At 44.8% G+C, this 27,611-nt stretch overlaps 1 protein-coding gene across 2 annotated transcripts in view; it reads right to left on the bottom strand.

The window, feature by feature from the left end:
• efna5b (ephrin-A5b) overlaps positions 1-27,094 on the bottom strand; it is a 124,929-nt gene extending 97,835 nt beyond the window's left edge. Inside the window, exon 1 of one of the 2 annotated variants that reach the window (XM_080766441.1) lies at positions 25,860-27,094. In XM_080766441.1, the coding sequence (XP_080622567.1) occupies positions 25,860-25,984 (125 nt within the window). In that variant the 5' untranslated portion in view covers positions 25,985-27,094. The remainder of the gene's footprint in view (positions 1-25,859) is intronic. The other variant, XM_080766440.1, reaches the window with a different exon arrangement.
• Between the last annotated feature and the right edge of the window lie 517 nt (positions 27,095-27,611).

Genomic DNA, 27,611 nt, shown 5'->3' with positions numbered 1-27,611 from the left:
GACCTTTCCATGATTACATTAAGGAAATACACAGTCGGGTCTCATTATGTACCAGTTGAATACTAATCGCATTACCTGCTAAACAAGGGGCCAAACAGATAGAATACTCCTTCTTTGGTGAACCGAGCACCTCCTTTATCTTTCAAATTGTTCTATGCCACATAATAAACCACATAGCATATGTATAATCAAACTATAGCAGAAGATCTCTACCGCATGACACAAGAGCAGAGAGGAATTGTTAATAACGGTGCTTTGTGGTAAAGATACAGCTGCACAGTTATGATGTCAATTTATGAGCATGCAGGGGTTTGGTTGGTTCCCAAAACATCCTCATGCAGTCGATTTAATTTTAACCAGCCATATTTTCAGAAAATAAATCACAAATAGCAGATCTAAGCTGCACAACGTGTCGCATGGTGACATGTTGTTTGAAGATCTTTCAAAAGATCTCCACCTATAATCACACACCACAAATAGAGGTTAAAGTGGTTAATTAGCATACAAGGAGGAAAGAGGGGTAGACGATTAGGGACATAAACCAGTGCAATGTCTGTGGTTGGAATGAAAGCCTGCATGCACGTCGTGGTACATAACCAGACACCTCTGTTGTTCTTCTAACATGTCTTCTCCCATCCTCTCTTATCTGAGGTTCTCCCGTAAGCGACAGTGAGAAGCACCACCAGTGCCTGCCACGGTTAAGCATATAATTGAACGCCGGAGACTGTTTTGTCTCAGAAGAAGCTGGGCTTGGCGTACGGTACGGCTACTGGAAGCAGCCATGGAAAAGGGGGGCACGCGGGGGGTGGGCAGCATTTGAGCGAATCAATTGCTCTATTCAATTCCCCATGGCGGAAAGTGCGGCGGTGTGGGCCAAGGAATCCTTGGGCGGGCTCAGTTATGGATCGTTATGGTAAAAGGCCGTGGCATCACCGCTGCCTCCGTGCACACAATCAAGGGAATGGGAGGGAAAAAATAGGCGATAGTACTATGATTTAGATTTTCTACATAGACACATCAATGTTAATAAATTATACATACGCAAGTCCACAAAAGGCTTTTTTTTTTCTTCTTGCGATCCAGGCAGATTGAATGAGGCTGTATCTGCACTATATATCTCAGTCTAGTAGAGAATGTCAATTATATTGCCTTCTCTAGTCCCAGTCTCTCTCTCTCACACACACACACACACACACACACACACACGGATGGATATGCAAATCATGAGGGGGGCACGTTTTATCACGGCAGATAGTGAATAAAAAGTAACGCCTTCATTAGCTTAAAAGCTCTGACGTCGTAACTTTCCATATGCACCCAGTTAGACACACATGTCTGCATGCATGCAGACACACTGCTAGCTGTGCACAAATGGCTGTACTCTGCACTGGTGTGAGAATGTGTGTGCATTTGCAGAACCAAGACCCATGACCATGACCTGCTCATTAAAATAATTTGCAACCAATTGCAGGCTGCATCTTATTCCGCTGCTACGGAACAACATTATTAATTTCCATTGATCGCCAAAGATTGACAAGAGCAGCAGAAATACCTTTTGGTGTAGCCAGCGATGTCAGTGTGTGGCGTCAGGGGAACGTTTGCTAGGAGAAAGAGAGAGATGTCTTTTTGTATCTCTTTTCCACTCTCTGACCTCCAGAGTGAATCAGGGTGCTGTCGCGGAGGATGCATGCCCAGAGACCGCAGAGGATTCTGGGATACCTTTCCCCCGCGAGGAGGACCTTATGCGACCAGCGCTCCCATGCCGGAATGAAAGAGAGAAGACAGATGAAAGCTGCAAAGAGGGGACGACTCCCCTGATCCCCTCCTCTCTTCCCCGTCACCCACCCAGAGGAAAATTTAATAAAGTCCACATACCAAGAGCCACACGGGACATAGATGAGAATACATGAAAGGCATAGATGGAGGGATAGAGGGATGGAGGGTTGGCGATGATGAGTGACCCCTCTCCCATGGTGTCATCCCTGACCTTCAGAATAGCCTTAGAGTCTCGGACCCCAGGGGGCAGGATGAAACGCTGAGATACCACAAACACGCGTATACACGCCCGCCCGCACACACACACACACACACACACACACACACACACAAACACGTGCACACAAAACAATGGTGGCACGAAAGCAGAGCATGAGCTTGCTCCAAAAACACAGTTGCTTACGTACACCCAATTCAATTCAAAGGGCTTTATTGGCCCACACTGACTCACACACACGCTCCAACAATGCTTTCTTTGCAACAGTGCATCAGTTCCTGTAAAACTGGATGGAGGATTATATGAGTTTGTGAAAAAAGTACCGTATTATGTATGAACCGGTAGTCCGGTACATATCGGAACATGTATACAGTCATTGGGAACGCACGCACGCACGCACGTATACTTACTCACTCAAATGCACACTCATGCACACGCAGCAGTTGCTCACTCATTCACTCAACAACACACACAAGTACACGGTAGAATCCCCAAATGGACCCTTAAGGGTCCATTTGTTTCCATGTGCACGCTCTTCAGAATGAAATTAACACTGTGGATGTTAGTGTGTACTTGCTCACTCAACACATGTAAACACACACAGACACACACACACACAAACTATTTGACCAGAGCATCTGTGACCTTGAGGGAGAATTTTGGAGACTGGTGAGAAGGGCGGAGCAGCATCGGGTGAAACAAAGTGGGCCATAATGCTAACGCCAGCGGACAGACATGCCACACATGCACGCACACACGCACACGCACACACACACACGCGCGCACACACGCACGCACGCACACATGCACGCACACACGCACGCACTGTGGTAACATTAATGTGTCCTCTTTCATAGATGATTACACCCAGCAGGGAAGGGGGGGCATCTCTTTAATGACGGCCTCTCACACCCAGACACAAGGGGGAGGAGGAGGAGGAGGAGACAAGACAGATAGATAGAGAGAAGAAAAGAAACGCTAGAAGAAAGGAAGGGAAGGGGGAAAGATGGTTAACACTTGAACCGCAGCATCTATAGTCCTGGCTGAGGGGGAACGTTTGATAAAGAAATAGCAGATCTACAAGCTCACAACGTGAAGATATTTGGTGTAGACGTGGGGGGGGGGGGGGTTGGGGGGAGCCAGTTTACTACTGAGTCTAGAGGGTCTAGCTGGTTTAAGGAGAGCATAAACGGGGGAGGGAGTGATGTGAGGAAGGGCACAGGAGCGACGAGAGAGGACAAAACAGGAGGGACGGAGGAATGGAGGAAGGAGGAGGACAATAAACAGGAGACTGCATGGGGGGGACGCAGAGAGGACAGGGAGTTAACAGAGGGTGGTGGAGGGAACGACAGCCAGCGACGAGGAGAAGACGGACTGGGGAAGGAGGGAGGGACGGGTGAACAGCGGAGTGTGTGTGTGTATGTGTGTGTGTGTGTGTGTGTGTGTGTGTGTGTGTGTGTGTGTGTGTGTGTGCGTGTGTTTGCGTGCGTGCGTATGTGTGTGCATGTCTGAAGGATGTGCGGATGGCGGCTGCCAGTGAACAGATGGTGTCTAATCTATGAAGGGCACCCCACATAGGGCTCCACAGGATCTAAGGGCCCCCAGTACTCTACACACCCTCATCAACTAGCACCAGAGTTTGGTCTTGCATGTCTCGCAAGACACACACTCAGCCCAATTCTCTGTGCACTCTACCGCTCTGCTAATGTACACTGAAAGCAGACGTGCACATGTGCACGGGTGGACACGCACGCACGCACGAAAATACACTTAAATTATGAGTTATGACCAACCATATACAAAGAGTATTATGTACACATGGATTATCTTCCAATTCAAAACACGGTTATAGATCATAGCCTTTGATGAAACTTCAGCAGCTTCAGTTGGCATTTAGAATGGATTGTGTTTAAAACACACCGACGTCAGCCCCGAAGCACAAATCCATACACCCGCCAAATGATATTCACACTAGAAACACATAAATGACCATAAGTACAGCGTGTACTAGCAATGGATTTTCTTCAGTTTACATTTAGGATGGATTGAGCTGAAAACACACTGACCTGAACCCGGATGAATTTGCACAAATCCATGCCTCCACCAAATCTGTCTCTCCCTCTCACACACACACACACACACACATGTGCATGCCCGCACACACACACACACACACACACACACACACACACACACACACACACAGTTCCTGATGCTGCTGTGACAGTTGCCTGAGTCAGCAGGACCCAGCATTGGCTGAATGACTGGGATTGGTACAGCCAAGCAGGAGCCAGGGGTGAAGGTACAAGGCAGCGTGCGTGCATTCGACTGCGTATGTGTGTGTCTATGTATCTGTGTGTTAGACAGAAAGAAGTGAGAAAGACAGGAAATAAAAGAGTGAGCTTGAAAGCCATGCAGAAAAAGAGAAAAGAGAGGAAAAGAGAAAAATGCTTTGAACCATGTGGGACGAATTATGCGTTGCCGTTTTAAAAAAGTGTAGATTTTGAAGGCCTGATTTTACTCTCTGGGACAAAGACTAACTGTTAGACTCCCAGCCCCCCCACAGGACCTCCTTGTGCTGTGACAAACCCAGAATCAGAGGCCATTTACTCTGGAATACCCAGACATAATAGAGAGCCCAATCTGCAGCTAGTCTAATAGACCTAAATAACCCCGCAATGCACCTCAGTCAATTTGGGGTTATTTTCTTTTGAGCCGAACAGCCAGTGACTACCTATTGTATTCATTGTAATGAATAGCCACAGGCCTCTGTGAAGTTGTAAACGGTGTCTTCCAGCCACTGGGAATGATCCCTAAAGCACAGCGCTGTGACAAACTGCACTTTGTGCAGTGTGAATGCACACAGTAAAACCCCAGAGTGTAAATGTAACTCCGAAAGTATTAGTTTTTACACTTTCGGAGTTAGATTAACACAACATTTATGCAGTCGTATAGCATAAATGTTGTGCACACGCGCGCGCGAGAGTGTGTGTGTGTGTGTGTGTGTGCAGGGTGTAAGCAAATTGCTTATATAATTGCTTCTCTGAAGGCAAAGCCTTTTTAATGGGAATCATTCTCCAACAATAGAGTATAGAGGCCAGCATCACCGCTGCGATGATCGTGATATGGTTTTTAGCAACAATCCATTCAGTGAGAACTCGCGGGAGAGGAGACATGTACATTCCCGAGCAGTTGGGGAGAGTTAACGGTAATTCAATGAATGAGGAACCCTCTCCCTACTTCGGAGAGAGGCCGCCGTCTGCTAGATGTGGGTCATTCGTCTCTCGCTCTCTCTCTACTCCACTCCTCTCTCTCTGCGTATACTGCCTTTTTAAAATTCACTCCATATAGCCGGGCACTTTACACTATTAAACCCTCACCCCGCCCCCACGGCGGCTCCTAGTGTCTGTTCCAGGGACGCGGGTCATTTGTCATCGGAGAGGGGAGACCAGGGGGGGGAGCGGCCTGCGGCCAGCCCCAGCATCGGAGCCCTCTACGGCGGGCATGCAGAGGGGCACGGACAGCCCCCGGGCTTCTCTCCCTCCACAGACCCGCTGCATGTAGCGTCACAGTGGACAGGTCTCTCAACGTCTCACAAAGGGACAAATGGAAGGTTAAAGCAGAGAGTGCTGCAGAGAGTTTCAGCTCTGCATGGATATTGCAACCTTCACACACACACACACACACACACACACACACACACACACACACACACACTACCATGTACCTGTCCTACGCACGCCTGTGCACACACACATGCACACAAACAGACAGGGTCAGGGGTTATAATGGGACTGTCCCGTGCTGTCGCCCGTGTCCTCTCTCAGTGTAACCTTGCATAGCCGCCACTGACCCCAGACGAAGCACTATGACTCTCATTACTTACCTACAGACACACACACACACACACAGACATACACGACACACTCAGACTCTCATTACAAGCCAGCCAAGGGAGGAGGAGGAGGTGCCCAGGAGAACACGGGAGCTGTAAATGCATTCTCAATCTCTTAACTTCCTAACCTCTCCGCATTACATCTTCCGTGCGCCGAGAGCCGGAGGCGGGGAGGTGGCATGGACGGAGAGACGAGAGACAGAGGGACGGGGGGGACGGGGAGGTAACGGGAACAAGGTTGAAATCATCAAGCTGGGGGATAAAAGATGGACGGGCGGTTTGATGCGAGGGCGGGGTATATATGCGAGAAAGAGAGAGAGAGCCCACGGTATGATGGAGCGAGAAGCAAGAGAACAGGCGGAGACGCAGGGAGAAGTGGGACGGAGGGACCCCGCCCACCCACACCCACAGTACACCACTGTATTTTATCCCCCCCACCCCACCCCACCCCTGTACATGCAGATGGCGTATTGATTTGAGCCCGGAGACACAGGCAGTGGCACAGGGGTATTAAATAAAAGAGAGCGTGGGGGGATGAAGGAAAAAAAAAAGAGAGAAAAAAGAAAGGATGGGAAAATCAATTCTTCTCTTTAATGGCGGCCAGTCCTTTGAAAAGGGAGAAAAAGGGGAGATGGTGTTAGGCTCTTTGGATTGAGCACGTCTGTTTGTGGGTTTAGTGCCTCCTCTGTCTCTCCCCCTCTGTCTCCGTCTCTCTCTCTCTCTCTCTGGTCAGCATATTCTGCTTCTTTGTCTGCAGAACCCTCACCTTTCCTTCTGTTGTCAATAAATGTACAGCCACAAAGAGGGGGTGTGTGTGTGTGTGTGTGTGTGTGTGTGTGTGTGTGTGTGTGTGTGTGTGTGTGTGTGTGTGTGTGTGCGTGCGTGTGCGACTGCATGTGTGTGTGTGCATGTGTCGGGGAGGGGAGTGACATGAAACACACATACAGCACACAAACACACGTACAAATACACACACTATTGGAAACAATTACCGACAAATATACAGTATACACTACACATGCACGGCCATAGAACACATTTGCATACATGTGTGTGGGCTCGCGCACGCACGCGCGCGCACACACACACACACACACACACACACTCGCATAGTCGACTAATGGCTGTACACACACACATACAGTACACACACAATTCAAAAATGCTGATTTGTTGTTTGATTTGTGACAACACAGAAAGGTGGTACTTGATAGAGACCGTAGACCATGCGTGTGTGCAAGTGTGTGTGTGTGTGTGTGTGTGTGTGTGTGTGTGTGTGTGTGTGTGTGTGTGTGTGTGTGTGTGCGTGTGCGTTGTGTTCAAGGCATTGCGTGCCAAGAGTCATCGAGGGAAACCTTCCTGTGGGCCCACCACGTGACCCAGCCTAGCCCAGAGACGTTACCCACCCAGACGTGGGCCACTTATCTAGCCACCCTCCGCCCTCCACCCAAACCCCATCACCGACACGGGACCAGGCAAGCGTGAGAGAAAAGGCTGGTGATAGACACAAAATGTGGCACGAAAGGGGGAGCCCCTCACTCACATACCCCCACACACACGCACGCACACACACACACACACACACACACAGACAAAGTCGCACAGGCGTACAGACGTCTCACCAGCTCTATCCCAGTACAGTGTGGTTGACTGCTAGCATGCCATGCAGGACTCAAGACAGCTGTTCCTAAGAAAGACGCCATGACTAGATGGGGAAAAAACGATTCCAAGTTGATAGCAGCGACTCAGAAACTTGCACAAAAGGGCAATGGAAATGTATCTTTAGTTTTTATGTGCCTAATTATTTTGTTCATGCCCAATAATATTTCAAAAGAAAGAGGAAAGAAATGCTCAATGAATACACACATTTTTTTATGGATACAAAATAAATTGAGGAGACATTTGTAACGTGCCATAATTAAAACAAGTCAAATTAAATATATATAGTGCAAATAGATTCACTATATTCTTTTATTCGTGTATTTTCTTATTTTACGAATCAATATTTTCCTTCTTAGTTTTTTCTGTCCGTAATTATTTTTTAAACCACTCAATCTTGAAAGATTCTTTCCACAGACAGCTGATGATAATAATAACATGAAAATGTCAAATTGTTTTTATTCCTCGGCAGGTCCGCGGGTGGCTTTGGATAACCTTTAAATCTGCAGTAAGCGGGCGATCTCCTGCTAGTCTGAAACACGTCCCTCTGACCTTCCAATTAGAGTACCGTACCCAACCGCGGCAACACACTAAATCATCCCCGGGCTGCAGGTTTGGACACTGGCATAAAACAGCCTGCTATAAAATCATTACTGGCCTGTAAAACACTGGGAAAAATGCACAATTAAAAGACCGATGGAGACAGAGAAAACAATGCCAGAAGGAATGAGGAATTATCCTGAGTCCAGACGTGGAGGGAAAAAAAAACATTTGCACAACAGAGTTCTGTAGTGTTAAACATTATACTCCTCGTGCACATCCACAGGTTGTTGCACAGTAGGAGATTAAACGGGACGTCGGTCTAACAGAAGCACTCTGAAATGAACGGGAACGCAATTACCCAAAAATAAACGTTTTAACCACTTAAACCCTACACCTATGTGGTTGACCGGAGTCCCCCAGGGCCCTACATTTAGCCCCCTCTTGTTTTCTCTCTACACTAAATAATAATGAATGAATACGACACCAATATCTTAAATGTCGACAAGCACACATGTTGCACTGGGATGTGTTTGTAGATCAGCGATTTCAACTGAATCTCTGGTTGTCCACCACAGAATAGGGTTCATGCGGTTCACGTTGACATGCATAATTCATTATACTATAGTCAATAACGCAACGCGCATGCATCCATGGAAGTAATACATTCTCATATATCACGCGGAGCCGTGGCAATAAGCAAACACATGGTCAATCTGAGCAGTATTTTGACATGTAATTAATTGGTTGTTTTTGAAAAAAAGTTGCATATGCTCGACACAGGGGTGGTCACGCACTGGCAAATAAAAAATACATTAGCTTGTCCACCGTCGGCCATGTGGCTATTTGAACTAAATGCCACGTGTGGATGTGTGTGCAATGGCATTTCACTGGATAATAAACTAATTAGGTGGACGAGGACGGAAAGGCTCTAGCCTGATAGAGGACAGGGAGATATTGGATTGCCACCCGGCCGCAACTGTATGTAGACACACATGCAACAATGTAGGGTAATTGTGCAATTACATGTAAATATGCAAAAGCAAACCATTAGAATAGCAATTAATGAAAGTGAGGGACAATAACACATCTAAGTGCTGTACAATCTAATTACTGATACGGTAATTAGCCGTTATATCATATTAATGACATTACATTAGTGTCACTGAGGGACTAGTGGTGTGGACGGAGAGAGCTAATTTCAGAGGGAACGTGCAAAAGGTCAGGGAGGGATGATTTATTCAAGAAAGCCTCATCAGGCCTGAAATCACCAGCCCAAAACCAAGAAAGAAGTTGGCCCTGTATGCAGATTTCAAAGTCTCAATCCACCATAGGAAAATGACTCTTTCAATTAACTTCACAGCCAGAGAAAATAAGGGGGATAATCCATACCCAGCTGCTGATAGCATTCCAACACTGGCACGCTGAGCCAAGCTGTAAATAAACAAATAGAAGAGCGCAACGAGGCGTGCAAGCCTATTCGCGTATATCTGCATCAGGACGGTGAGCAGCCATATTGCAAAGGAGGTGACTCTATTGCTTCTTCATGATGACTATTGGAATTTTGGTGAATTCAAATATCTTTCATTTAATTCAAAATATCTTGAAGATTTACGATACACGTTGAATCTGAGAAGGTAAAATGTCACACATATATATATTTTTTTTAAATATATGTCTATAATTGGGATGAAAATCACTGCAAAATTATTTATAAGATCAGTTTGAATTTACCAATGTCTGAAGTAACTGGACACGTCCAAGATTAACGGGCTTTCCACTATTTATCGATCCAACTTTATTACTTTTAAATGGGGTAATTTGGGGAAGTTTGGTACAATCTCTGTCTGCATCTTTATAGAACGGCTCCAGTAGGTACATGGACCTTAAGTGCACTCGTAAATCGGCTTTATGAGTTTCCGAGACATATCGCTGCTAATGTTTCCACCCGATGCTTTTATAACATTGTAGCGACTCTGGAGAAAGATACTTAAATATATTACTAGTACATATTTACTATATTACTAAATATTGTCAAGGGAGAAGAAAATAAAATAAAAATGTATACAAAATGTACACAAAAAATATTTTACACTGCATTTTCCAAATAAAGTAAACACTTTAAAGGGAAAAAAGTGTATGTATGTATGTATGTATGTAGAAATATATTACTATTGTCGAGAGAGAAAAAAATGCAAGTCCATACATTTGTGGCTGAGTGCATAATGTGCTTGCGTGCTCACTGTATACAGTGAGTTGCATGCAGATACAGTGTGTGTGTGTGCGCGCTTCCTGCATTATTCTCCAGATGTTCCTTTTCACAGCTCTGTAAAGGACTACGGCGCTCACTCAGCCCCCTCTCGGTTTCCCATCAGCCCCGTTGCTCAGAGCCACACCATCCGATCTCTCCATCAAAGACGGCCACTTTGCCAAACATGATCCCCGCCTGTTTTGTGTTGGTTTGGTTTCGTGCAAACGGATTAAACAGTTCCCACCAAACCCTCTGATGTGGACCTTATCTCAGGTTTCTCTTGACACCGGCGGCACTGTGTGGTGTTATTAAAAGCTAAAGGGGCTTTGTTATGGAACACAAAAGCGGAGCTAGGCAGCAGTTAGTATGGCTTTGTCAAGGGTCAGGGAGGTGTTAAAGAGACAACACCTGGGGACGTGTTAACACCTCCACCTGAGAGCGTAGCCCTTGCATTGGAAAGGTGCGGTATTCAACTGGGGCCGACACAGAGAGGAGAGCGGATAAGAGAATGGAAAACATATAAAAAGCACCACTCCCTGACAGGAATATCAGCCTCGGCGCATGCTGGTGAAATACAACTCCCCAGATAATAAGAGAACGATGAAGAAAGATGACGCAGGTCAATTAAAAGGAGGCATGTATTGCAACTGCTGTACATTTTGTGTGTGTGTGTGTGTGTGTGTGTGTGTGTGTGTGTGTGTGTGTGTGTGTGTGTGTGTGTGTGTGTGTGTGTGTGTGTAGGGCATTGTTGTCTTGATACATTTTCAGGAGGCTGTCTCAGTCAATTTCTCAGTGGATTCTCCTAAGGCTTCTCCTTACTGTTGGAACAGCGCCAACATGCACTCTTCTCTGGAGGCCACCGTTTATCGATCATTGTATCGCATGGTTGTAATGTGATGTCAATGCTTCGCTCTTACCTGCCTTAGCTAGCAGGTAGTGAATAGACTACTGGACGGCGTCCAAACAAACGCCAGCGAAGGTGCATGTCTGGCATGCCGGGCAGGTAACAGCACAGTCGACAGAATTTGAAGAGTGTATTTTTATAATAATTATAATAATAAGAGACTGTGCCAAACTAAAATAAACTAGAATTCCTTCATTGAGTAAAACTTCAGATTTAAAAAGAAAAAAGAAAAAAAGGAATAACAAGGAGCAACATTTTCTAATTTAGTTCCAGATATATGTCTTGCCCATGGAGGAGCTCCAGTGTGACTTTGAGGGGGAGACGGACCGCATTCTGGGCCGGCTCAGCGTCAGGCCTCGTTACTCCAGATCCCCTTCTCCCCTCCCTCTCTCCTTCTTTCATCCCGCTCTTATATCCCTCCCTTCTCCTACTCCTCATCCCCCCTGGACTGGTTTGGCTGGGCTACACACGCAATCCTCGCGCTAGCTAGGGCCTAAGCCTGGTAAAGGCTAACACAAGCCCTGTGTAAAAACTCCTATATAGGGGCCCACCTCCATCCCTCGATCCGCCTCAGTCCTCCGCCAATCCCCCTCTCCCCTCCCCCTGCCGCCTGACTACACTTTCGCTTCGCATTACTTCTGCTATTCTAACTTTTCCACTTCTGAGCGCTATCAATTATGCACTAGAATAACAGTGGGGCCTGGCTGGGCGGCAGGACATAAAGGCCGATTATGAGTGTGAATAATTCAACCGTCTCCGTGCCATGTTCCTCTTACCACTGATACATACAGGAAGGCGCAGCCGCTAATGTACAGCAGCAGGGGAAATCTAAGCAGGCCTTAATGTAAGGACGGCTCTCTCCGTCACAGAGAAGGAAAGGTGACGAGATGGTGAGGAGGAGATAAAACAAGGGCTCTCTCCGTCACAGAGAAGGAAAGGTGAAGAGATGGTGAGGAGGAGATAAAACAAGGGCGGGTGTGCTGCATTATTTAAGCGGGCCGCACTGAACCTAACGTCATTGGCAGATTGTCGAGAGTGATGCCGCAAGGGACATGCCGACTGACACCTGTCGATAAGAAAAGGAATCTGTAGTATATATATTTTTTAACTCCAACCAAACCAAGCTAACAACAAGTGAACTGAACTTATTACTGATACCGATTGACTTGACTGATTTTCATAACTTAGCAAAATATTGTTAGTATCACAAGTTGTGAATTTCCTTGCCTTAGACATTCCAAAGAGTTTGTTTTGAAAGAGTTGGAACTTTCTTTAGACAGAGAACATGCATCAACATAATATGAAGCTAGCCAACCAAAAGAAAACAATACTCATAACAGCGAAAATAAGAAGTGTCTTAAGGAGAAGGGTTTAAAATGGGCCCCTAGCATCACAACTATTGTGGCATAAAATATGATCCATTCCAGACTGTCTACCATCACCTTCATGTTCAAAACATGTCTACCTTGACCTAATTTTCCCTGAATTGCGTGCGAAGGTTTGCAAGTGCTGCTCTTCTAGAGATCGCAAACAGCGATTAATATTTGATCACTACACCCAAAGCGCATGAAGTGCTCCAATCCAAAGGAGCACGTCTCCCCGGCCACAGGCTAATAAGCTAATTCAACTCTGTGACTCATAAAATACCATAATCTCACTAGAACATCTGTAAATTATCACTATAAACTGGAAAATAACGGTGTCAAATTTTGTTCTCCCTAGTTCTATGTTGCTGCTGGTTCCAAAAAAAGAAAGGAAAGTTAAAGTTTGCAAATGTTTTTACACAAAATATTTACACAAATATTGCGCAGTATTTCTGTCAGAAAACAAATCAAAACTGAGGTCAGGGCATAATTATTTAATGTAAAAAAGTAGGGAGTAGGGAACAATGAAAAAATATATTGCCGCCATAGGACAGAAACCTTGAATCTCCATATTTCAACTTCCTATGTATTTTTGTAAAATGTTCAACTTGAGTACAAGAGTTTCACACAAAAGTAGCTGAAATAGCCGACCTACAAGCTCTGCTATTTTGAGTGTCTGTCATATATATTTCACCAATTAAAACTAAAAGTATTAACCAGATCTTGTGACTAAATAATAACTACACTGGAGTTAATTTATCTATTTCCTGAAAAGGACATACAAGATTTCCACCCGACAGTATAGTGATAAAGTAAAATTATATAATAGTTGCATACCGTATTACCAATATATTCTTTTTGAATTTAAAACGACAGATTTTGAATATACATTGCAATTGTTAAAACACATTGTTACACTTTGATGTGTTTATTAGCAATTGACATAATTGTATTTAAGTAAATAAAACCATTTAATGCGCATTAAATATGATTCAAATTGTATTTCAACCATTTCAGAATGGGTTCCTTACAGACAATGAACAAACTACTAATATAGAATGACACAGTTAACGTCCGTCTACCGCTCAAAGCTTTAAAAAAAATTAAAGACAGAGGAATAACACTAACAAATGGCCCTGCCAAACTTTATTCCATTCCTGGAAACAAAGCTCATGCAATGCCTGTTATTTGGGCTTCCGTTTGCAATACTCCGTCTAATCCCGGCTGGAATGTCTCCGGCCGTGCTCTTGGACCGGCTTGGAATTCTATGGTAATAAGGAACACAGAACAGCAGGTGAAACGGAACTCTCCGAGGACGGATTCCTGATCAAAAGAGCCTCCAACAGGCCTACCGTATATTTCAACGAGACTTTCTCAAGCGCCAAAAATCTGAACGCAGCAGAAAGATTGTATTCTGTTACATCTGTTGTTATATGGAAAATACAGAAGAACAGCTGCGTGTATTTGAATTATATAAATGCACATCACGATTGTGCACCCCCCCCCCCCCCCCTTTTACTTAATCAAATGGGCTTTAACTTGATTTATTTTGAGATCTCTGCTCTGTGACTTTCTCCGAATCTCCACCTCTGGTATAGTAATAATAGACAGATTATCGTCCATTCATTACAGATAATTTCTATTTGCCAAGAGAAGATAAACTCCAGTCTTTAATATCACACCATTTCATTATAGTTTGTGTGCTAATAATGAATTCAACGCCCGTTTAAACATGGCTGCTACTGTAGCTATAGCTGCCCCTCTTTGTCTGGCTGCCTCCACATTTGATGTTCTCTCTTCACTTAGCCGGAATAGCAGCCATCTTGTTTTGCTCGCATTGGCTCTATCTTGCACCAACTGGACGAAGGGCAACCTGTAATAACCGCTTCTTATTTTCATTTTTATAGCCAATGCTATACATTGTGAGCTCATAGATCTTTTTCTTAAGTTTATTATTTGTGAACATTTTTGCCTATACTGACATGCCCAAAATTTGGCAAAAAAGAAAACACACACACACACACACGGAAAGAGAGGGAACGAGAGAGACTGAGTGCATGCATCAACCAACTGTCAGCCAACCGTCACAGACACTAAGGTCTAATGCGGACAGTGGCCATGCTGGGTCACCCCAGCAGGATGCCCGAAGCCAAGGAGTTATTGCAGTACAGTTAAAGACCTGGTAATCCCCAAGACGGGGGGACAGGCATGGTTGGGAGGGGGTTCAATGAGGACAGAAAGAGCGGGAGGACAAGCTACTATAGCGTATAGTCCAAGGAAGCATGATGTGAGAAGGGGGTTAGAAGGATTTGAGGGACTTGAGACAAAGAAGTTAAGCGGCCATAGCAGGATGTTTGTTAAACACACAGATATGCCACCTCGACAACTGCAACACCACTGAAACTGTCACTCCTCCTGAGTGCAAAAGGAATAGAAAGGTTTGAGAAGAAACACTTTTGATTTCATTTCGTTTTACTTTGCTGCCTCTACCGCTGAATAAGAAAACATACAAAATAAATAAACTTTCGAGAAACCCTCTTGGGTAAAAAACAAAACAAAAACATCCCTGAGGATGTAGCCATGGGCAGCGCTCATCACCTCTGCTTATCCTCAGGGCTTAGGACCACTTTGGGGACTCCCCCTTCAGTCTCACTTATCTCATTAGACCCTTAAAACTGATTAATATGAATGGCGGCAGAGGCCGACTCAGGGCATTCTTTAAGAAAGGAGGGAAGGAGGAGAAGAGAAGATGGGGGGATTTTAGAGGAAGGGGGCTTTTTGTGTCCCCGGACAATGAGCTGATGGCTTTTTAAGCCTCTCAGTGGCTCTGGGTTAATACCCAGGGCTGCAGTCATGGGATAGGCCGCGGTTCAAAGGCTGCTGCACTCCGAGGCCTGCTGCTCTCTGGTTTAAAGGGAAAAAATAAACAAGCAGAATACCACATCTCCTGCAACTTGAGCCTTGCAGAAGAAATAATGAACTGCCTTACAGAAAAAAAGAGTGTGTGTGTGTGTGTGTGTGTGTGTGTGTGTGTGTGTGTGTGTGTGTGTGTGTGTGTGTGTGTGTGTGTGTGTGTGTGTGTGTGTGTGCGTGCGTGCGTGCGTGCGTGAGTGCGTGAGTGCGTGCGTGCGTGTTTCCTCCTATGTTATTTGGGGTGTCATATTTGGTTATGTGTGATAATGTTCTGGCTAAGCCGGACCAGTCAATGCCATGTAGGCTCAGATGAGAGGAGAGGGTGAAGATGGGATTCATCACACATTCCCTGGATCAATCATCTTCCCTACGGGGTGGGGGGAGATGCTGTTTCAGAATAACACAGCAAGACAACAAACGCACAGAAGATGGGAAAACTATTGAACAGATCCTCGAGGATCCGGGCCAAGGAAATTAGGTCATGACGCAGCGCGGTGTGTGTTTCAGCTGCTCCCTTAAATACTTCTGAATCTGGGGGTCACCTCAGGATAAAATGTGGAGATGATCAGGTACGTTGTGCGTTACAGGCACACTGACATGCACGTGCACGTGAAAACCTGAACACACACATGTGTATTGATTGAATGCATCAATGTCGAACACAGAGAACAGCTGAGGAAATCAACCTAAATTAGCCGATTCTGTGATTGCTATATTTGTTAAATGTCCTGGTGTGAAGAGAAGCCATTGTTCGTGGCAAATCAGCTGGCTCAGTTGCAGAATTATAGATCAAAATACTGGTATTTTAGAGCAGGGTCAAAGGCATACAGACATAATATCCAGACGTTCTGGCCGATAAACCACGTGCATTGTACACACATTGTTTTGTAAAGCACTTTCAAGGACACAGCGAGGGCTCAATGTGTCACAGTAGCTTCGGTCAGGCTGCAACTTAGAACCACAAGCACCCCCCAAGTAAACACCCACCACAGCCCTCTGTATGGGAGTCTTCGGTGTCAGGGGAAACAAAGCAGGGGTCTAAACCTGAGCAGGCTTAATCCTGTCTCTGTAGAAAATAGCCCCAGTGTCACAGAACCCTGGCCGCTAAGACGACACCTCCTCTGGGCAGGGACCAAGAGCCTGTCCCCCCTGAGAACCACCATCGGCCGCCACCACCAGCCAATCAGATACAGACAGACAGCTACTCAGCCAGCTACATGCATCTTTAAAACTTGGCAAGGGCAGACGAGGGGGGCTGGGGGCGGGGGCTGATACGCTGGGTGGTGTAGGAGGGAAGCTTGGCATGAGGGTGCAAGGGGTGAGGCGGACGAGAGAGGAGGGATAAGGGCTGGGTGGAAGTAAGGGACACAGTGCCACCTCATCTCTCCAACCCCCCCTCCCAGCTAGTACAAGCCTTCTCCCCCTCGTTTCTGGCTTCCACATCGCACTCCTCACCGCCTTCCTTTTTTCTGACTAAGACCAAGCTACAACTTCAGCTGTGCACCCTCCCTTTCCCCTTGCCATTCATGCCATTGTGCCTCTCTTCTCTCCTTTGCCCTCGCTCCTTTTCTCCCTCCGTTTTTAAGCGCATGCATACTTTAAGCCCTGGCTGTGCCGTAGTGGACAGAGAAAGCACAGAACAATGGCCGCCTTTCAGTCTCTTACTGCCTGGCATTGGCGCATTAGCTGCTACTATTTTGCTGTACTGTCAATTCAAACATGCTGGTGCAGTTAGCTTATTATTGGCACTTCTCCCCAAAATGGTAGACTGAACAAAGAGAAAGCACCATTGTTTGTTTGCTTGCTTGCATGTTTATGTTTATGTTCAGTGTAACATTGCTTGTGGCAGTGGAAACTTAATAAAGAGGTGTTCATGTTCAGAACTAGGCCAGGATATCAGTTAGTCCTTTCAACCATGATGTACCTGAGCTGCTTTCCAACAGAGAGCCAAGACAAACACCAAAATTCAAACAGAAAATGTGACAACGTGTGTAAACGCTCGGCAAGGGGCGCTTGTTGGACGCAGGTGAGGAGGCGGCAAAACCGCATCCGGTGCCACATGATGATCCACGAGTTATATTTAGGGACGTGGACGTTTGGAAATAAACCCACTAGACCGTGTCTGCTCCTGGGGGGGTGGGGGGCAGACCACACAACTATACAATGTTTCCACAGTATTTTTCCCCTCTCTGACTCTCTCAGTCTGTCTGTTGGAGGACGAATTACCTCATGAGTCATTTACAACTGGCTACAACCCGTCAATTAGGTCTTTATTCACGAGCTGGAGATGTATTCTCTGCTGGGATCTGTTCTCCACACTGCTGCCCAGCTAGAAAAACATCCACTCACTCCCCCACAGCCCCACAAGTTAAATAAGGAAAACGTCACTGAGTGTCCGAAGCCAGCCTACCATGAAAGGAATTATCTGTGGAAAATATGTCTAGCAACCCCCTCCTCCCCCTAAATCGTTTCCCATCACATTTTTCACTTGAAATGACAGTGAGAGAAAAATTATAATAATTTGAAAGCCCATCAGTCGCTCAGATCTTTACATGTAAATGCAGCTGCTGTAGTTGCAAGACGATGGCAGTAGTAAATGAGATTAACAAGATGGCAAATGGTGCATTTATAAGATTCATAAGATCAAATCAAACCGAGTACAATACGATGTATCAGATAAATACAGCTCTTACTTCAGTTGTACACTTGGAATGATTGGTTTGGCAGCGGAGGGCATTGCTATAGCTATCAGACTTCGCTCAGTAGCGCCCCTTTCTGGTCAGGGGTGATAGATCGCCCTAGCGTTACTATACAGTAACAGCTGCTTCTAAGCCTCCATCTTACAGAGGAGAGCACTGGAGCCGAAGAGGGGTATAGTAGCGCCATTTTCAGCTCCGAACAAAAGGCCTATAACACCGTACAGCGAGAGACCCGGACAAGGCTGTCCGCCCTTATCAGCCCTATGATGGTCCTATACATTACTATTCATGGGTTCTTGCAGGATCTCTAAATTCATTTAAAGATTTACCACAGTTATATAATGAGATCATAGTTTCACCGTAGTTAACCATGGAATTCATTTAACCCCGTAATCAGAAAAAGGGACTTCTATCAACACGGTCTCAACAGCTTCCATACACTGCGTTCTGCACAACTGAAATCATGTGGTCCTTTCTGTGGTTGATTTGTGACGGCAAAGTTTACCAGCAGGAACAGCAAGATCTTCTCTAAAACACTTGGACAGTGGAGAGTAACGTGACTGTGGTGGAGTGTGGTGCACTGCAGACTTTTAGGTCAACTGTTTTCTCAAACTCTGCCATCCTATAAACCTTCGAGCTTTTGGACTGAAACTGGAGTGATATTGGCAACAGTAATCTCCAGAAAAACAAACGCATGCATTTGAAATGAGACAACCACCAGAAGAAAACAAAAAAATGGGAATTTGGGAAAGATATTTTTTTATCAGTGTCATGGTAGAAAATGATAAAAATCCCCAGCATAGACCACGGTGCATATATGTGTAAGCTGGTTAATACATAATACTTTATTGTTTGGTAGAAGTAGAGTTCCCGTGAAAGTCAGGGGTTAGAAGAGGGGCAAACAGACAGATTGCTGGGCTGATAGTGGCGTTTCAGTGCTCCATCTGACCTTGGGCTGATTACTCTGAAAACAAAAGAACGTCTTTGAAATATGCTGCCCTGGGCAAGGCATGTGCAAATTAAATAATGTATGATTCAGTATGTACCATTTTTAGTTATAAGTACAGAACAGAGATCCCTATTGGCCTTTAATAAAGAATAAAGTTATTAGTACAGAACAGAGATCCCTATTGGCCTTTAATAAAGAATAATATTGCTGCTGTCGCGCAGAAACTTTGTATCTTCATATTTCGACTTCATGTGTTTTGCAAATTACCGGTAATGCTTTGCTTTATCATACAAAACTCAAATAAAAGTAGTGAAAATAGCATTATCAAGCTCGCAACACTTTTTAACTTCACTATTTAAAAATGTTTTAAAAAATGTTGGTTTTGGAAATACAAGGTTTTCACCCACCAGCAATGATATATGATATTTAGGACTCATTCCGCATAGTTAACCTTAATCAAAAGTAATATTTATCTAATCATTTACACACATTTAAGATAATATTGTGTGAAAGTCATTCAACAACTAAGCAAAGGTCATAGAGAGCTATAAATCGTTCAACATCAAGCACAATGCCAAATTTCAAGAGGTTTATCAACTAACTTCCAAACATAAAGGAAAGATAATTATATAGAAAAACAAAACAAAAATCTCAGGAATGTCTTTCTGTTCCGTTAGTCTGCCTTTATTTGTATTGCATGATTAACATATCCCATGCACTGTCGAGTCTGACCACCAACGAGCCCCTACAACAGGACCGTGTCTGCCCGCCACACAGCACCTCCAACCGGGTCACGGCCAGTAGGCCTCTCCCTGGTCCACACCGCACACTACAGAACAGGACCATGTCTGCCCGCCACACAGCACCTCCAACCGGGTCACGGCCAGTATAGGCCTCTCCCTGGTCCACACCGCACACTACAGAACAGCTGCTCTGCCAAACATTTTGACTACAGCATGCTCGGCTCATTTTCTAGCTAATAGAAAAGAGACGGGGGGAAATAAATCTAAATTAAATGGGCATCGGATTCACGGGAGATTTTTTCTTTTAAATCGCACAACTATTTTAATCTTATAAATGTAATTCACGGTCACATCATCGCCATACCAATTTATATAGTTCTCTTTTCTTTCTCTTCTCCTCTCTTCTTCCGTTTCTCCTTCTCTTTGTGCCTCCCCCACCCTCCATTCCTACTGCTCCCTCGCTCCCTGCTCCCTGGTCGGCGAATGTGCTCTCGCCAGTGCCACGGGATGAAAGAGCGACAGAGCGAGGGGTCATTAACGAGAACTAATCAGCCCTCAGACAGACAGAGGGGCAGAGAGAGAGACACATGTGGGGAAAGGAGAGCGAGTATACTGTAGCTATAGCAGAGAGGACGAGTAAAACCCAGCTCAGAGTAAAACGAAAAAGGAGAAGCGAGAGCACGGAGAGAATGGAATGTAGTAGACTATGGTGCCAAGGTAAAACAACTACCCAAATAAACCATCAAATTGGATACGAAACTGAAAAAACAACATTTGAAAACGTATACACTGTATTCCATTTGTACCCGAGCATCGATATGCGGGATTTTGCCGTGTACCTACATAAAGCTTTACATTGAAGTCTATCTTAATACATAGAGGGTTGTGGCCTGACCAATACCCTGGGGCGTATGGACTAGCTTTTTTACTTCTGTCTTATGTGCCTATGTTAGTGCACAATCAGCACACACACACACACACACACACACACACACACAAAGTGACAAGACGTTTTCCACGTCTCACTGGCCAGTGACAGGTAATGAGGGGTCCAGGGAGAGAGAGACAAAGGGGGGGATATCTGCTTTCAATGAGTCTGGGGGAGACGGGAACGAGGCCTCTGTGACCTTGCAGTTCATTCCTCACATCGTACACACAGACATGCACACAAAAACAAAAAAACAACCGGGAAATTGCAACAAAGAAAAGCTAGTGTTGACTAACTGCTAGATTATGTCCACCTCAAAACCTCAAACTAAAACACGGGACACTGTAGCAATTGCTTTGATATATAATAAGACAAAAGTCAAACAGCATCATGATTCATGACTGATTAAAATTTAAATGACTGCAGCCACATCAGTGTGGGTGTTGTATAAAAAATAAAAATAAAACACCCACTACCACCTCAAGGAGACTTCTAGTTTGTCATTCTCTCGGCCAACTTTCCGCTTCGTTATTCTTCGCCGAGCGCACACGACCTCTGCCTGCACACCTCTCGGCTTGCTATGTGTGACCTCTGAGCATTTTTTTTTCTCTTTTCTTCGCAGTCAGCTGCGGAGAGACGCCTGAAATATCTAATTGTATTCATTCATTTTCTGGGCTCGGCGAGGGGACTGTGGGGGTGGGCAGAGAGTATGAAACAACAAGGAGACCGGCACTGTGTGGGGAGGCAAGAGGGTAGAGGGGAGAGAGAATGACGGTCTCTTCAGCATTTCAGCTGAGACATCATTAGAGCCCAGTGGCTGTCTTCGTACTCATTATAATAAATACTCACACACACACACACACACAGAGAGAGAGTGAGAGAGAGAGAGTGAGAGAGAGAGAGAGAGAGAGAGAGAGAGAGAGAGAGAGAGAGAGAGAGAGAGATAGCGGTCAGCAGAACCCATAGAGAAATGGCCCCTTTATTTCAAGGCAAAATAAAGGCGAATACACCTATAGGAGTCTTTGCATGTCCCTTAATGTAGTCGTGTAACATTGTTGTGGAGGGCTAACATATTCTGTATGTACATACGAGAGTGCTAAGAGAGAAAAGCTATGAGGAAAGGGGGGGGGGGGGTATGATTTGAGTGAAATAGGATGAGAACGAGCAAGTGTTGCACCACGAAACAGAGGGGGGGAGAGAGAGAGAGAGAGAGAGAGAGAGAGAGAGAGAGAGAGGAACAGCCAGAGAGAAAACATGAAGGTAGCCTACACCCGAGTAATTAAGCAATTAGCATGTTTCTGGTCTCATGCTGAAGGCGTTAGACACACAGGCAGACCGAAGCCAGTAACAGCTAGGAAATCCCCGCTCCCCGCACCCTCCACCCCGCTAGACAACACCACTAAGACACTGTCAGCTGCTGTTACACATTATGGCTCACTGTTACATTATGAAATTCCCAAGAAATCCGCCAATAACCGTTAATGATTTGACTACAACAAAAGCCTACATTTCCCTGGCCTGGATAAATTCTCCCTGATTTTTTTTTAATATATATTATTATAATAATAATAATCATGTCTGTAAAAGACACACTTTGCCTACCAACTACTTAGGCATCCGTTACTTTGAAAATGCTTTATGTATATTTTTTTAATTGTACCATCAATCATTTTGTCATTGTCACTTTTTTGGATAGCTTGTTTTGGAACGAAACCCTGCTAGTGATGGTTTTTCCTGTTCACAGGGCGTAGAACAAATACCAGGACCTGCGTGTGAGAGAAGAAGCCTGTAAAAAGTGGTATGGGAGCTCATGTTGTACAGTTATCTAGCCTTGAGTGTGAACGACTCAATAGTTATTAACTGAATCATCAATAGGAGGGTGTCCGCTATATCTCTCCCAGACTCTCCCTCTGTTTTTTATCTCCTCTCCTCGTCTCTCCGATGTCCCCTTGCTGGCTTCCTCTCTCTGCCCCGCAGGGGTGAGAGTCAAACAAACTCTATTAGAGTAAGTAGAACAGAGTGACTGGCGTTAGAACCTCTGTGAAAACCTGTTTCCTTTCCCCGGGCAAGTCAGGGCTTCAGAAACAGATGAGGCTCAGGAAGCTATCTATTTCTCATATTTTACTGGGGACAGAAAGGGAACAAAAAGCACAACATGCACGCAGTCTAGTCTGATCACAAAAGTTCTGTTATGTTCTCTCCTTCAGTTTCAGGCTCGGATATGAGCTTAACAGTAGATTTACTCAAACTTCCTTTACACTTTCTTGTGTTTTTTTTTTGAGGGGTGGGGGGTGGCTTTTCTTTTCTTTTTTTTTACTGGGGACTGTGAAAACTTGTCAGCACATCTGGAAGGAATCAAGTCAACTGAGCGGCCAGTCAAGTCAAAACTTTTCGGGGTGAAAAAAATGTGCAGTCTAATGAAAGTGTGTCTATCAACAGAACACATCAAGATTTAGCTCAAATTTGTGTTTGCTTCCATTGAACAAAGCGGCACATAAATAAACAACGGGGTAAGTCAGAGCGAGGCCTAGAGACCACAACAGTCATGGTCTATGGTATATCAGTCCTGTGAATCTACACACCCCACTGGACGGGCCCAGACTTTAGAAAAGTGCACTATGCTCACTCAGACCTACATTTTGTACCCTTGACCACAAATTGCTCCGCGCAATAAATCTTGTTTTCACAAACTTCAAACTGAATATAAATAGTTGTGCAACAAAGTCAGCGCATACGATTAATGGCTTCGTGTGCATCGGGAGAGTAAGCCGAGGATTTTATTCAACAAATACTAAGTGCTGTTGGCAGTTGAGTGAAAGATCTCTGTAAACTGTACCAGCGGTATTTAGAGGTAATAAGTCTAGGGACAATGCTGCACTGTCTACCTCCATGAGGGAGTTTTATATGGGAAATGTTGTCTAATGAACATACACACAGAATAGGGTTGACTTAAATGTTTTCACGACAAAGAGGGATTTGAGCCAAGGCAGTGGTACTAAATAAAGTTTTAGCTCAACTTTTAGCGTATAGCTCCTGAGGCCCTTTTCAGTCAACCAACACATAACAACTCGCTCATTCTAACATAATTTTGGCAGATCTCTTTGTGGTCATAATATAACACAGTGATTCTCACTCAATCTATGGGCCGGGACCCAAGGGTGGGCAGTGAGGATATCGCAAGTGCCAAATAATTGGCAAAACACTAAGATTGTATTGATAATAAAACATTAATAAAAAAAAAAAAATGTAAAACAACATTCATGGTGTTTTTCTTTAATACCTTGAAAATTTGTTTTCATTGTGATAAGATATAGGAACTTGGACCATATTTAGTTCCATTGATCCAAGCCAGAACAAATTTGATTGATCATTAAAATAAACCTGCTCTGACCACTTAACAGAGCGGGCCAGTAACACTTTCTAGATTTTGAAGTGGGCCCTGACCCAGAAAGGGTTGAGAACCACTGCTAACACACTATCACACTCTTATTATAAAAGATAAATTAACTATTAATCTATAACCTGGAAATGTTTTGCACCTTAATACAAGGTCAATGTTAGAGTAGGCCTATTCAAATACTTTTTTTTAAACTTTGGTTTGAATGGGACATTAGCAGTGGCCATAACTTCTAATCACCGTTGACAATATAAATAATGGTTTGCTGAGTTGCAGCGACAAGACTTGTTTAACGTGATCCATTTTAATTTGAATAAGTTCAATTGTAGCTGCCAGAAAGTTTCAACAACATAGTCTCTAAGCCACAGAATGTTGTTGTTGAAGTTCACAAAGGCTGATGGGGCAACTTTACTGTCGCTAAACTGTATGGTGCTAGTCTTATTTCAGTTTTTTTTAAAGGTAAGATTTTAAAATAAAATTAAAACTAATTTTGAATGAGAATGAGTTGTAGGATAACTTTTCATTCTTTGGTTTGAACACATGTTGATCAATAAGTCCAGATCAATATCCTTCTCCAGTTTAAATAAATAAATAAATACAAATCTGATAGTCTGATATTAATGTTAGTAATTATAGGCTATTTAATAATTGTGCACTGGAGCAATTAAAAGGGCAATTTGGTTGGTAGACTATTGTAAATAGGACAGGGTAAACTATTAAACTTTTTACTAAGAAACTTGTTTAAAGGAAATGCATGGGAGAAAAGATAATTACCATGATACAATAACATGTAACAAATATAAGCAAAATATATATTTATATTTACAGTCCAGGCCACAAAAATAGTCTGCTTTAGTTTTTAAATGATCATTTAATGGACTTATTTGCTTAGACAAGTTTATACGCGAGCCATAAGCTACGGTGGTCCACTGCTCCACACACGCTCTGCCGCTCTCTTCAATGTTTCACCTAGCTTTACTATAGGCCCCGTTGCCTAAACAAGTATGACATATATCTAGCCTATTAAAACAACTAGTTTCAAGTTTTGAAATGAAGGTAGCATGTACTCAACCAATAACCATTGGCTACATGCTTCTTTTCACTCTGTCCAATACGGGCCTCTGGCCGAACAGATCAATTCAGTGTTTAAAGAAAACTGGAGTTGACATCAGTATCAGCATCTTCTCATATTCCGCTCACAGTTCACGGGAAAGAAACGAGAGAAATGGCATATTTCACGAGTCCGCGTGCACAATAACTTGGATTAACTGAATGAATTAAATGGATTTGCAATAAAAAAAAAATCTGAGGACAAAATGAAGGTTTAATAGGCCTTATTGCGCACGATTTGTAACGGCTGTATTCTCTCGAGCATGCAGTTTATGGGCAATAATAATGTGCGCCGGGGCGAATACGCAGTAACAGTTCTGTTGTATCATACTACTGGCATTATGCCCTTACTGCGGAGAATAAACATATTGATTAAGGGGAGAACGGAATGGGGAAGAAAAGCCATCACTCCACCTCACGGGGCTTCACGTAGGCTAGTCCAGATAATGATTATGATGACCCGAAACATCAGCGACTCTGCGAATCAACGTGCCCGAGGCTCGGGGAGACTCACCTCGGGTTGGTTCTGTTCCAGAAGACGGCATAGCGGTCGGCGTTCACTTTGGAGCTCGGCTCCTGGCTAAATACACACATCCACAGCGCCAGGCACACGAACGCGACCATTTCCACTTGCAGCATCACTACGGCGAAACTTCGGCACGTATTCCTCTTCAGTTTCGGGGGCGCGCTGGCTGGCCGCGCGGCGTGGGTCGGTCAGCTTCAGGGACGCTTCAGCTGGGACGGACGGTCACGGACGGTGTGTCCCGTTCACATGTGGCTGTCTCTATCGCTGCTTGTGAGTTCTAAAAAAATAACAATGCAAATGCACACACAACATGCATAGAGCGGACAACGAGTGGACAGCGCGGCGGAGACCATTCAGCGGGGCACTTGGGATGGCACTTGTTTAGGCTGGAAATGGTGGGAGTCAGTCAGTGTGATTTGGCTTCAAGGTCCAGGATCCAGACAGATGATAATGGCTTGTAGGCTATGGCTGCGAGACGTCAGCCCTGACAGCCCCGCGATGCGCTCATCGAAGACTTGTGTTTCTCACACACCAATGCGCAAACAGCGAGATAAATTATTACAAATGCAGAAAAAATAATGCGGGGTAAATCGTCCTTTTACGTAGACTTACGCAGGCTATAATATTCTCCGTCTGTCTGTGTGGGTTGTTGTAGGCTATGCCGTCTGTGTCAGCCTGTCAGGGCAAAAGAGCTGGTTCAAATAAAACGGCGCAACGATCAGTCCGGGATGTGCTGGAGAATGTCCAGTGTTGCCTTGTTGTGGAGCTCGTCAGATGTCCACGTTCTCCTGGCAACTTTTTAAAGCCATCTCTAGTCAGTCCGCGGCAGCGGTGTGACTGGAAACGTTATCTTTCTGTCCCCCCGATCACACGCTGACTGGTGGTTGGAAAAAGGGCTGCTATCCCAGTTCTCGGCGATGTAGTGGAAGAAGTATCACGGTGGAGGAGGTGGGGCGGAGAGGACGGACAGCCTTGTTTCTCTGGCTGCTGCGTGACAGAGGAGACGCTTGTTTATTGCAGCGAATCCAAATACCAGCATTCCAAGTATCCTCCTCATATATAAGCCATCATGCGGGTGAAAAAATCAAAAGCTCTCCCATGTGCGCAGTCAGTCTGTGTATTTCTTCCTGCCCCCCTCCTGGTGTTTCAGATTCAATGCCGGAGAGTCGGGACGCGTAGGAAGGTGAGACCAAAGGCAGCCGAGCGCCGACTGCGAGAGTGGGTTCGGTTACAGTCAAGCGGGGGATAGTTCCATTGGTTTGAAATTTGAATGGGCGTCACACCAACAAAGCGAAGCCCCTCCTCTAGCTAAAAGCGAGCTAATTCAATTACCATGAGGTATAGCTGAAGAGGGTCGCAGGATAGGGACCTGTTTCGGTTTAGCTCCACAGCCACTGAGCTACACCACTGTCACATCCAACCGATAAGGGCGCAGCAAGCGATTTAATTACATTGCAAACGGACACAGCGGACCATGGGACCACGACTCCAGTTCTCTATCTCTCTCTCTCCCCCTCTCTCTCTCACGGACTACACGCGAGTGAGCGAGCTTGTTTGCCTGCTTGTTTGCCTGCTTGTTTGTATTGAATTTTATTTATTTTATATATTTATTTATTTATTTTACAAAATGAGAATTTTTTTCCCCACCCCTCCAATGCATGATATTCTTCATCGGCGATGAATCACAAAACAGGTTTAACAGCCAAATCATTTTCATTTCATGGACATGTCATGGACACA

The sequence above is a fragment of the Protomyctophum bolini genome (genome assembly GCF_963924005.1).
Source record: "Protomyctophum bolini genome assembly, chromosome: 6".
Classification (NCBI taxonomy): Eukaryota; Metazoa; Chordata; class Actinopteri; order Myctophiformes; family Myctophidae; genus Protomyctophum; species Protomyctophum bolini.
Note: the sequence above shows the minus strand (reverse complement) of the source record. Positions and strands in the feature narration are given on the sequence as shown.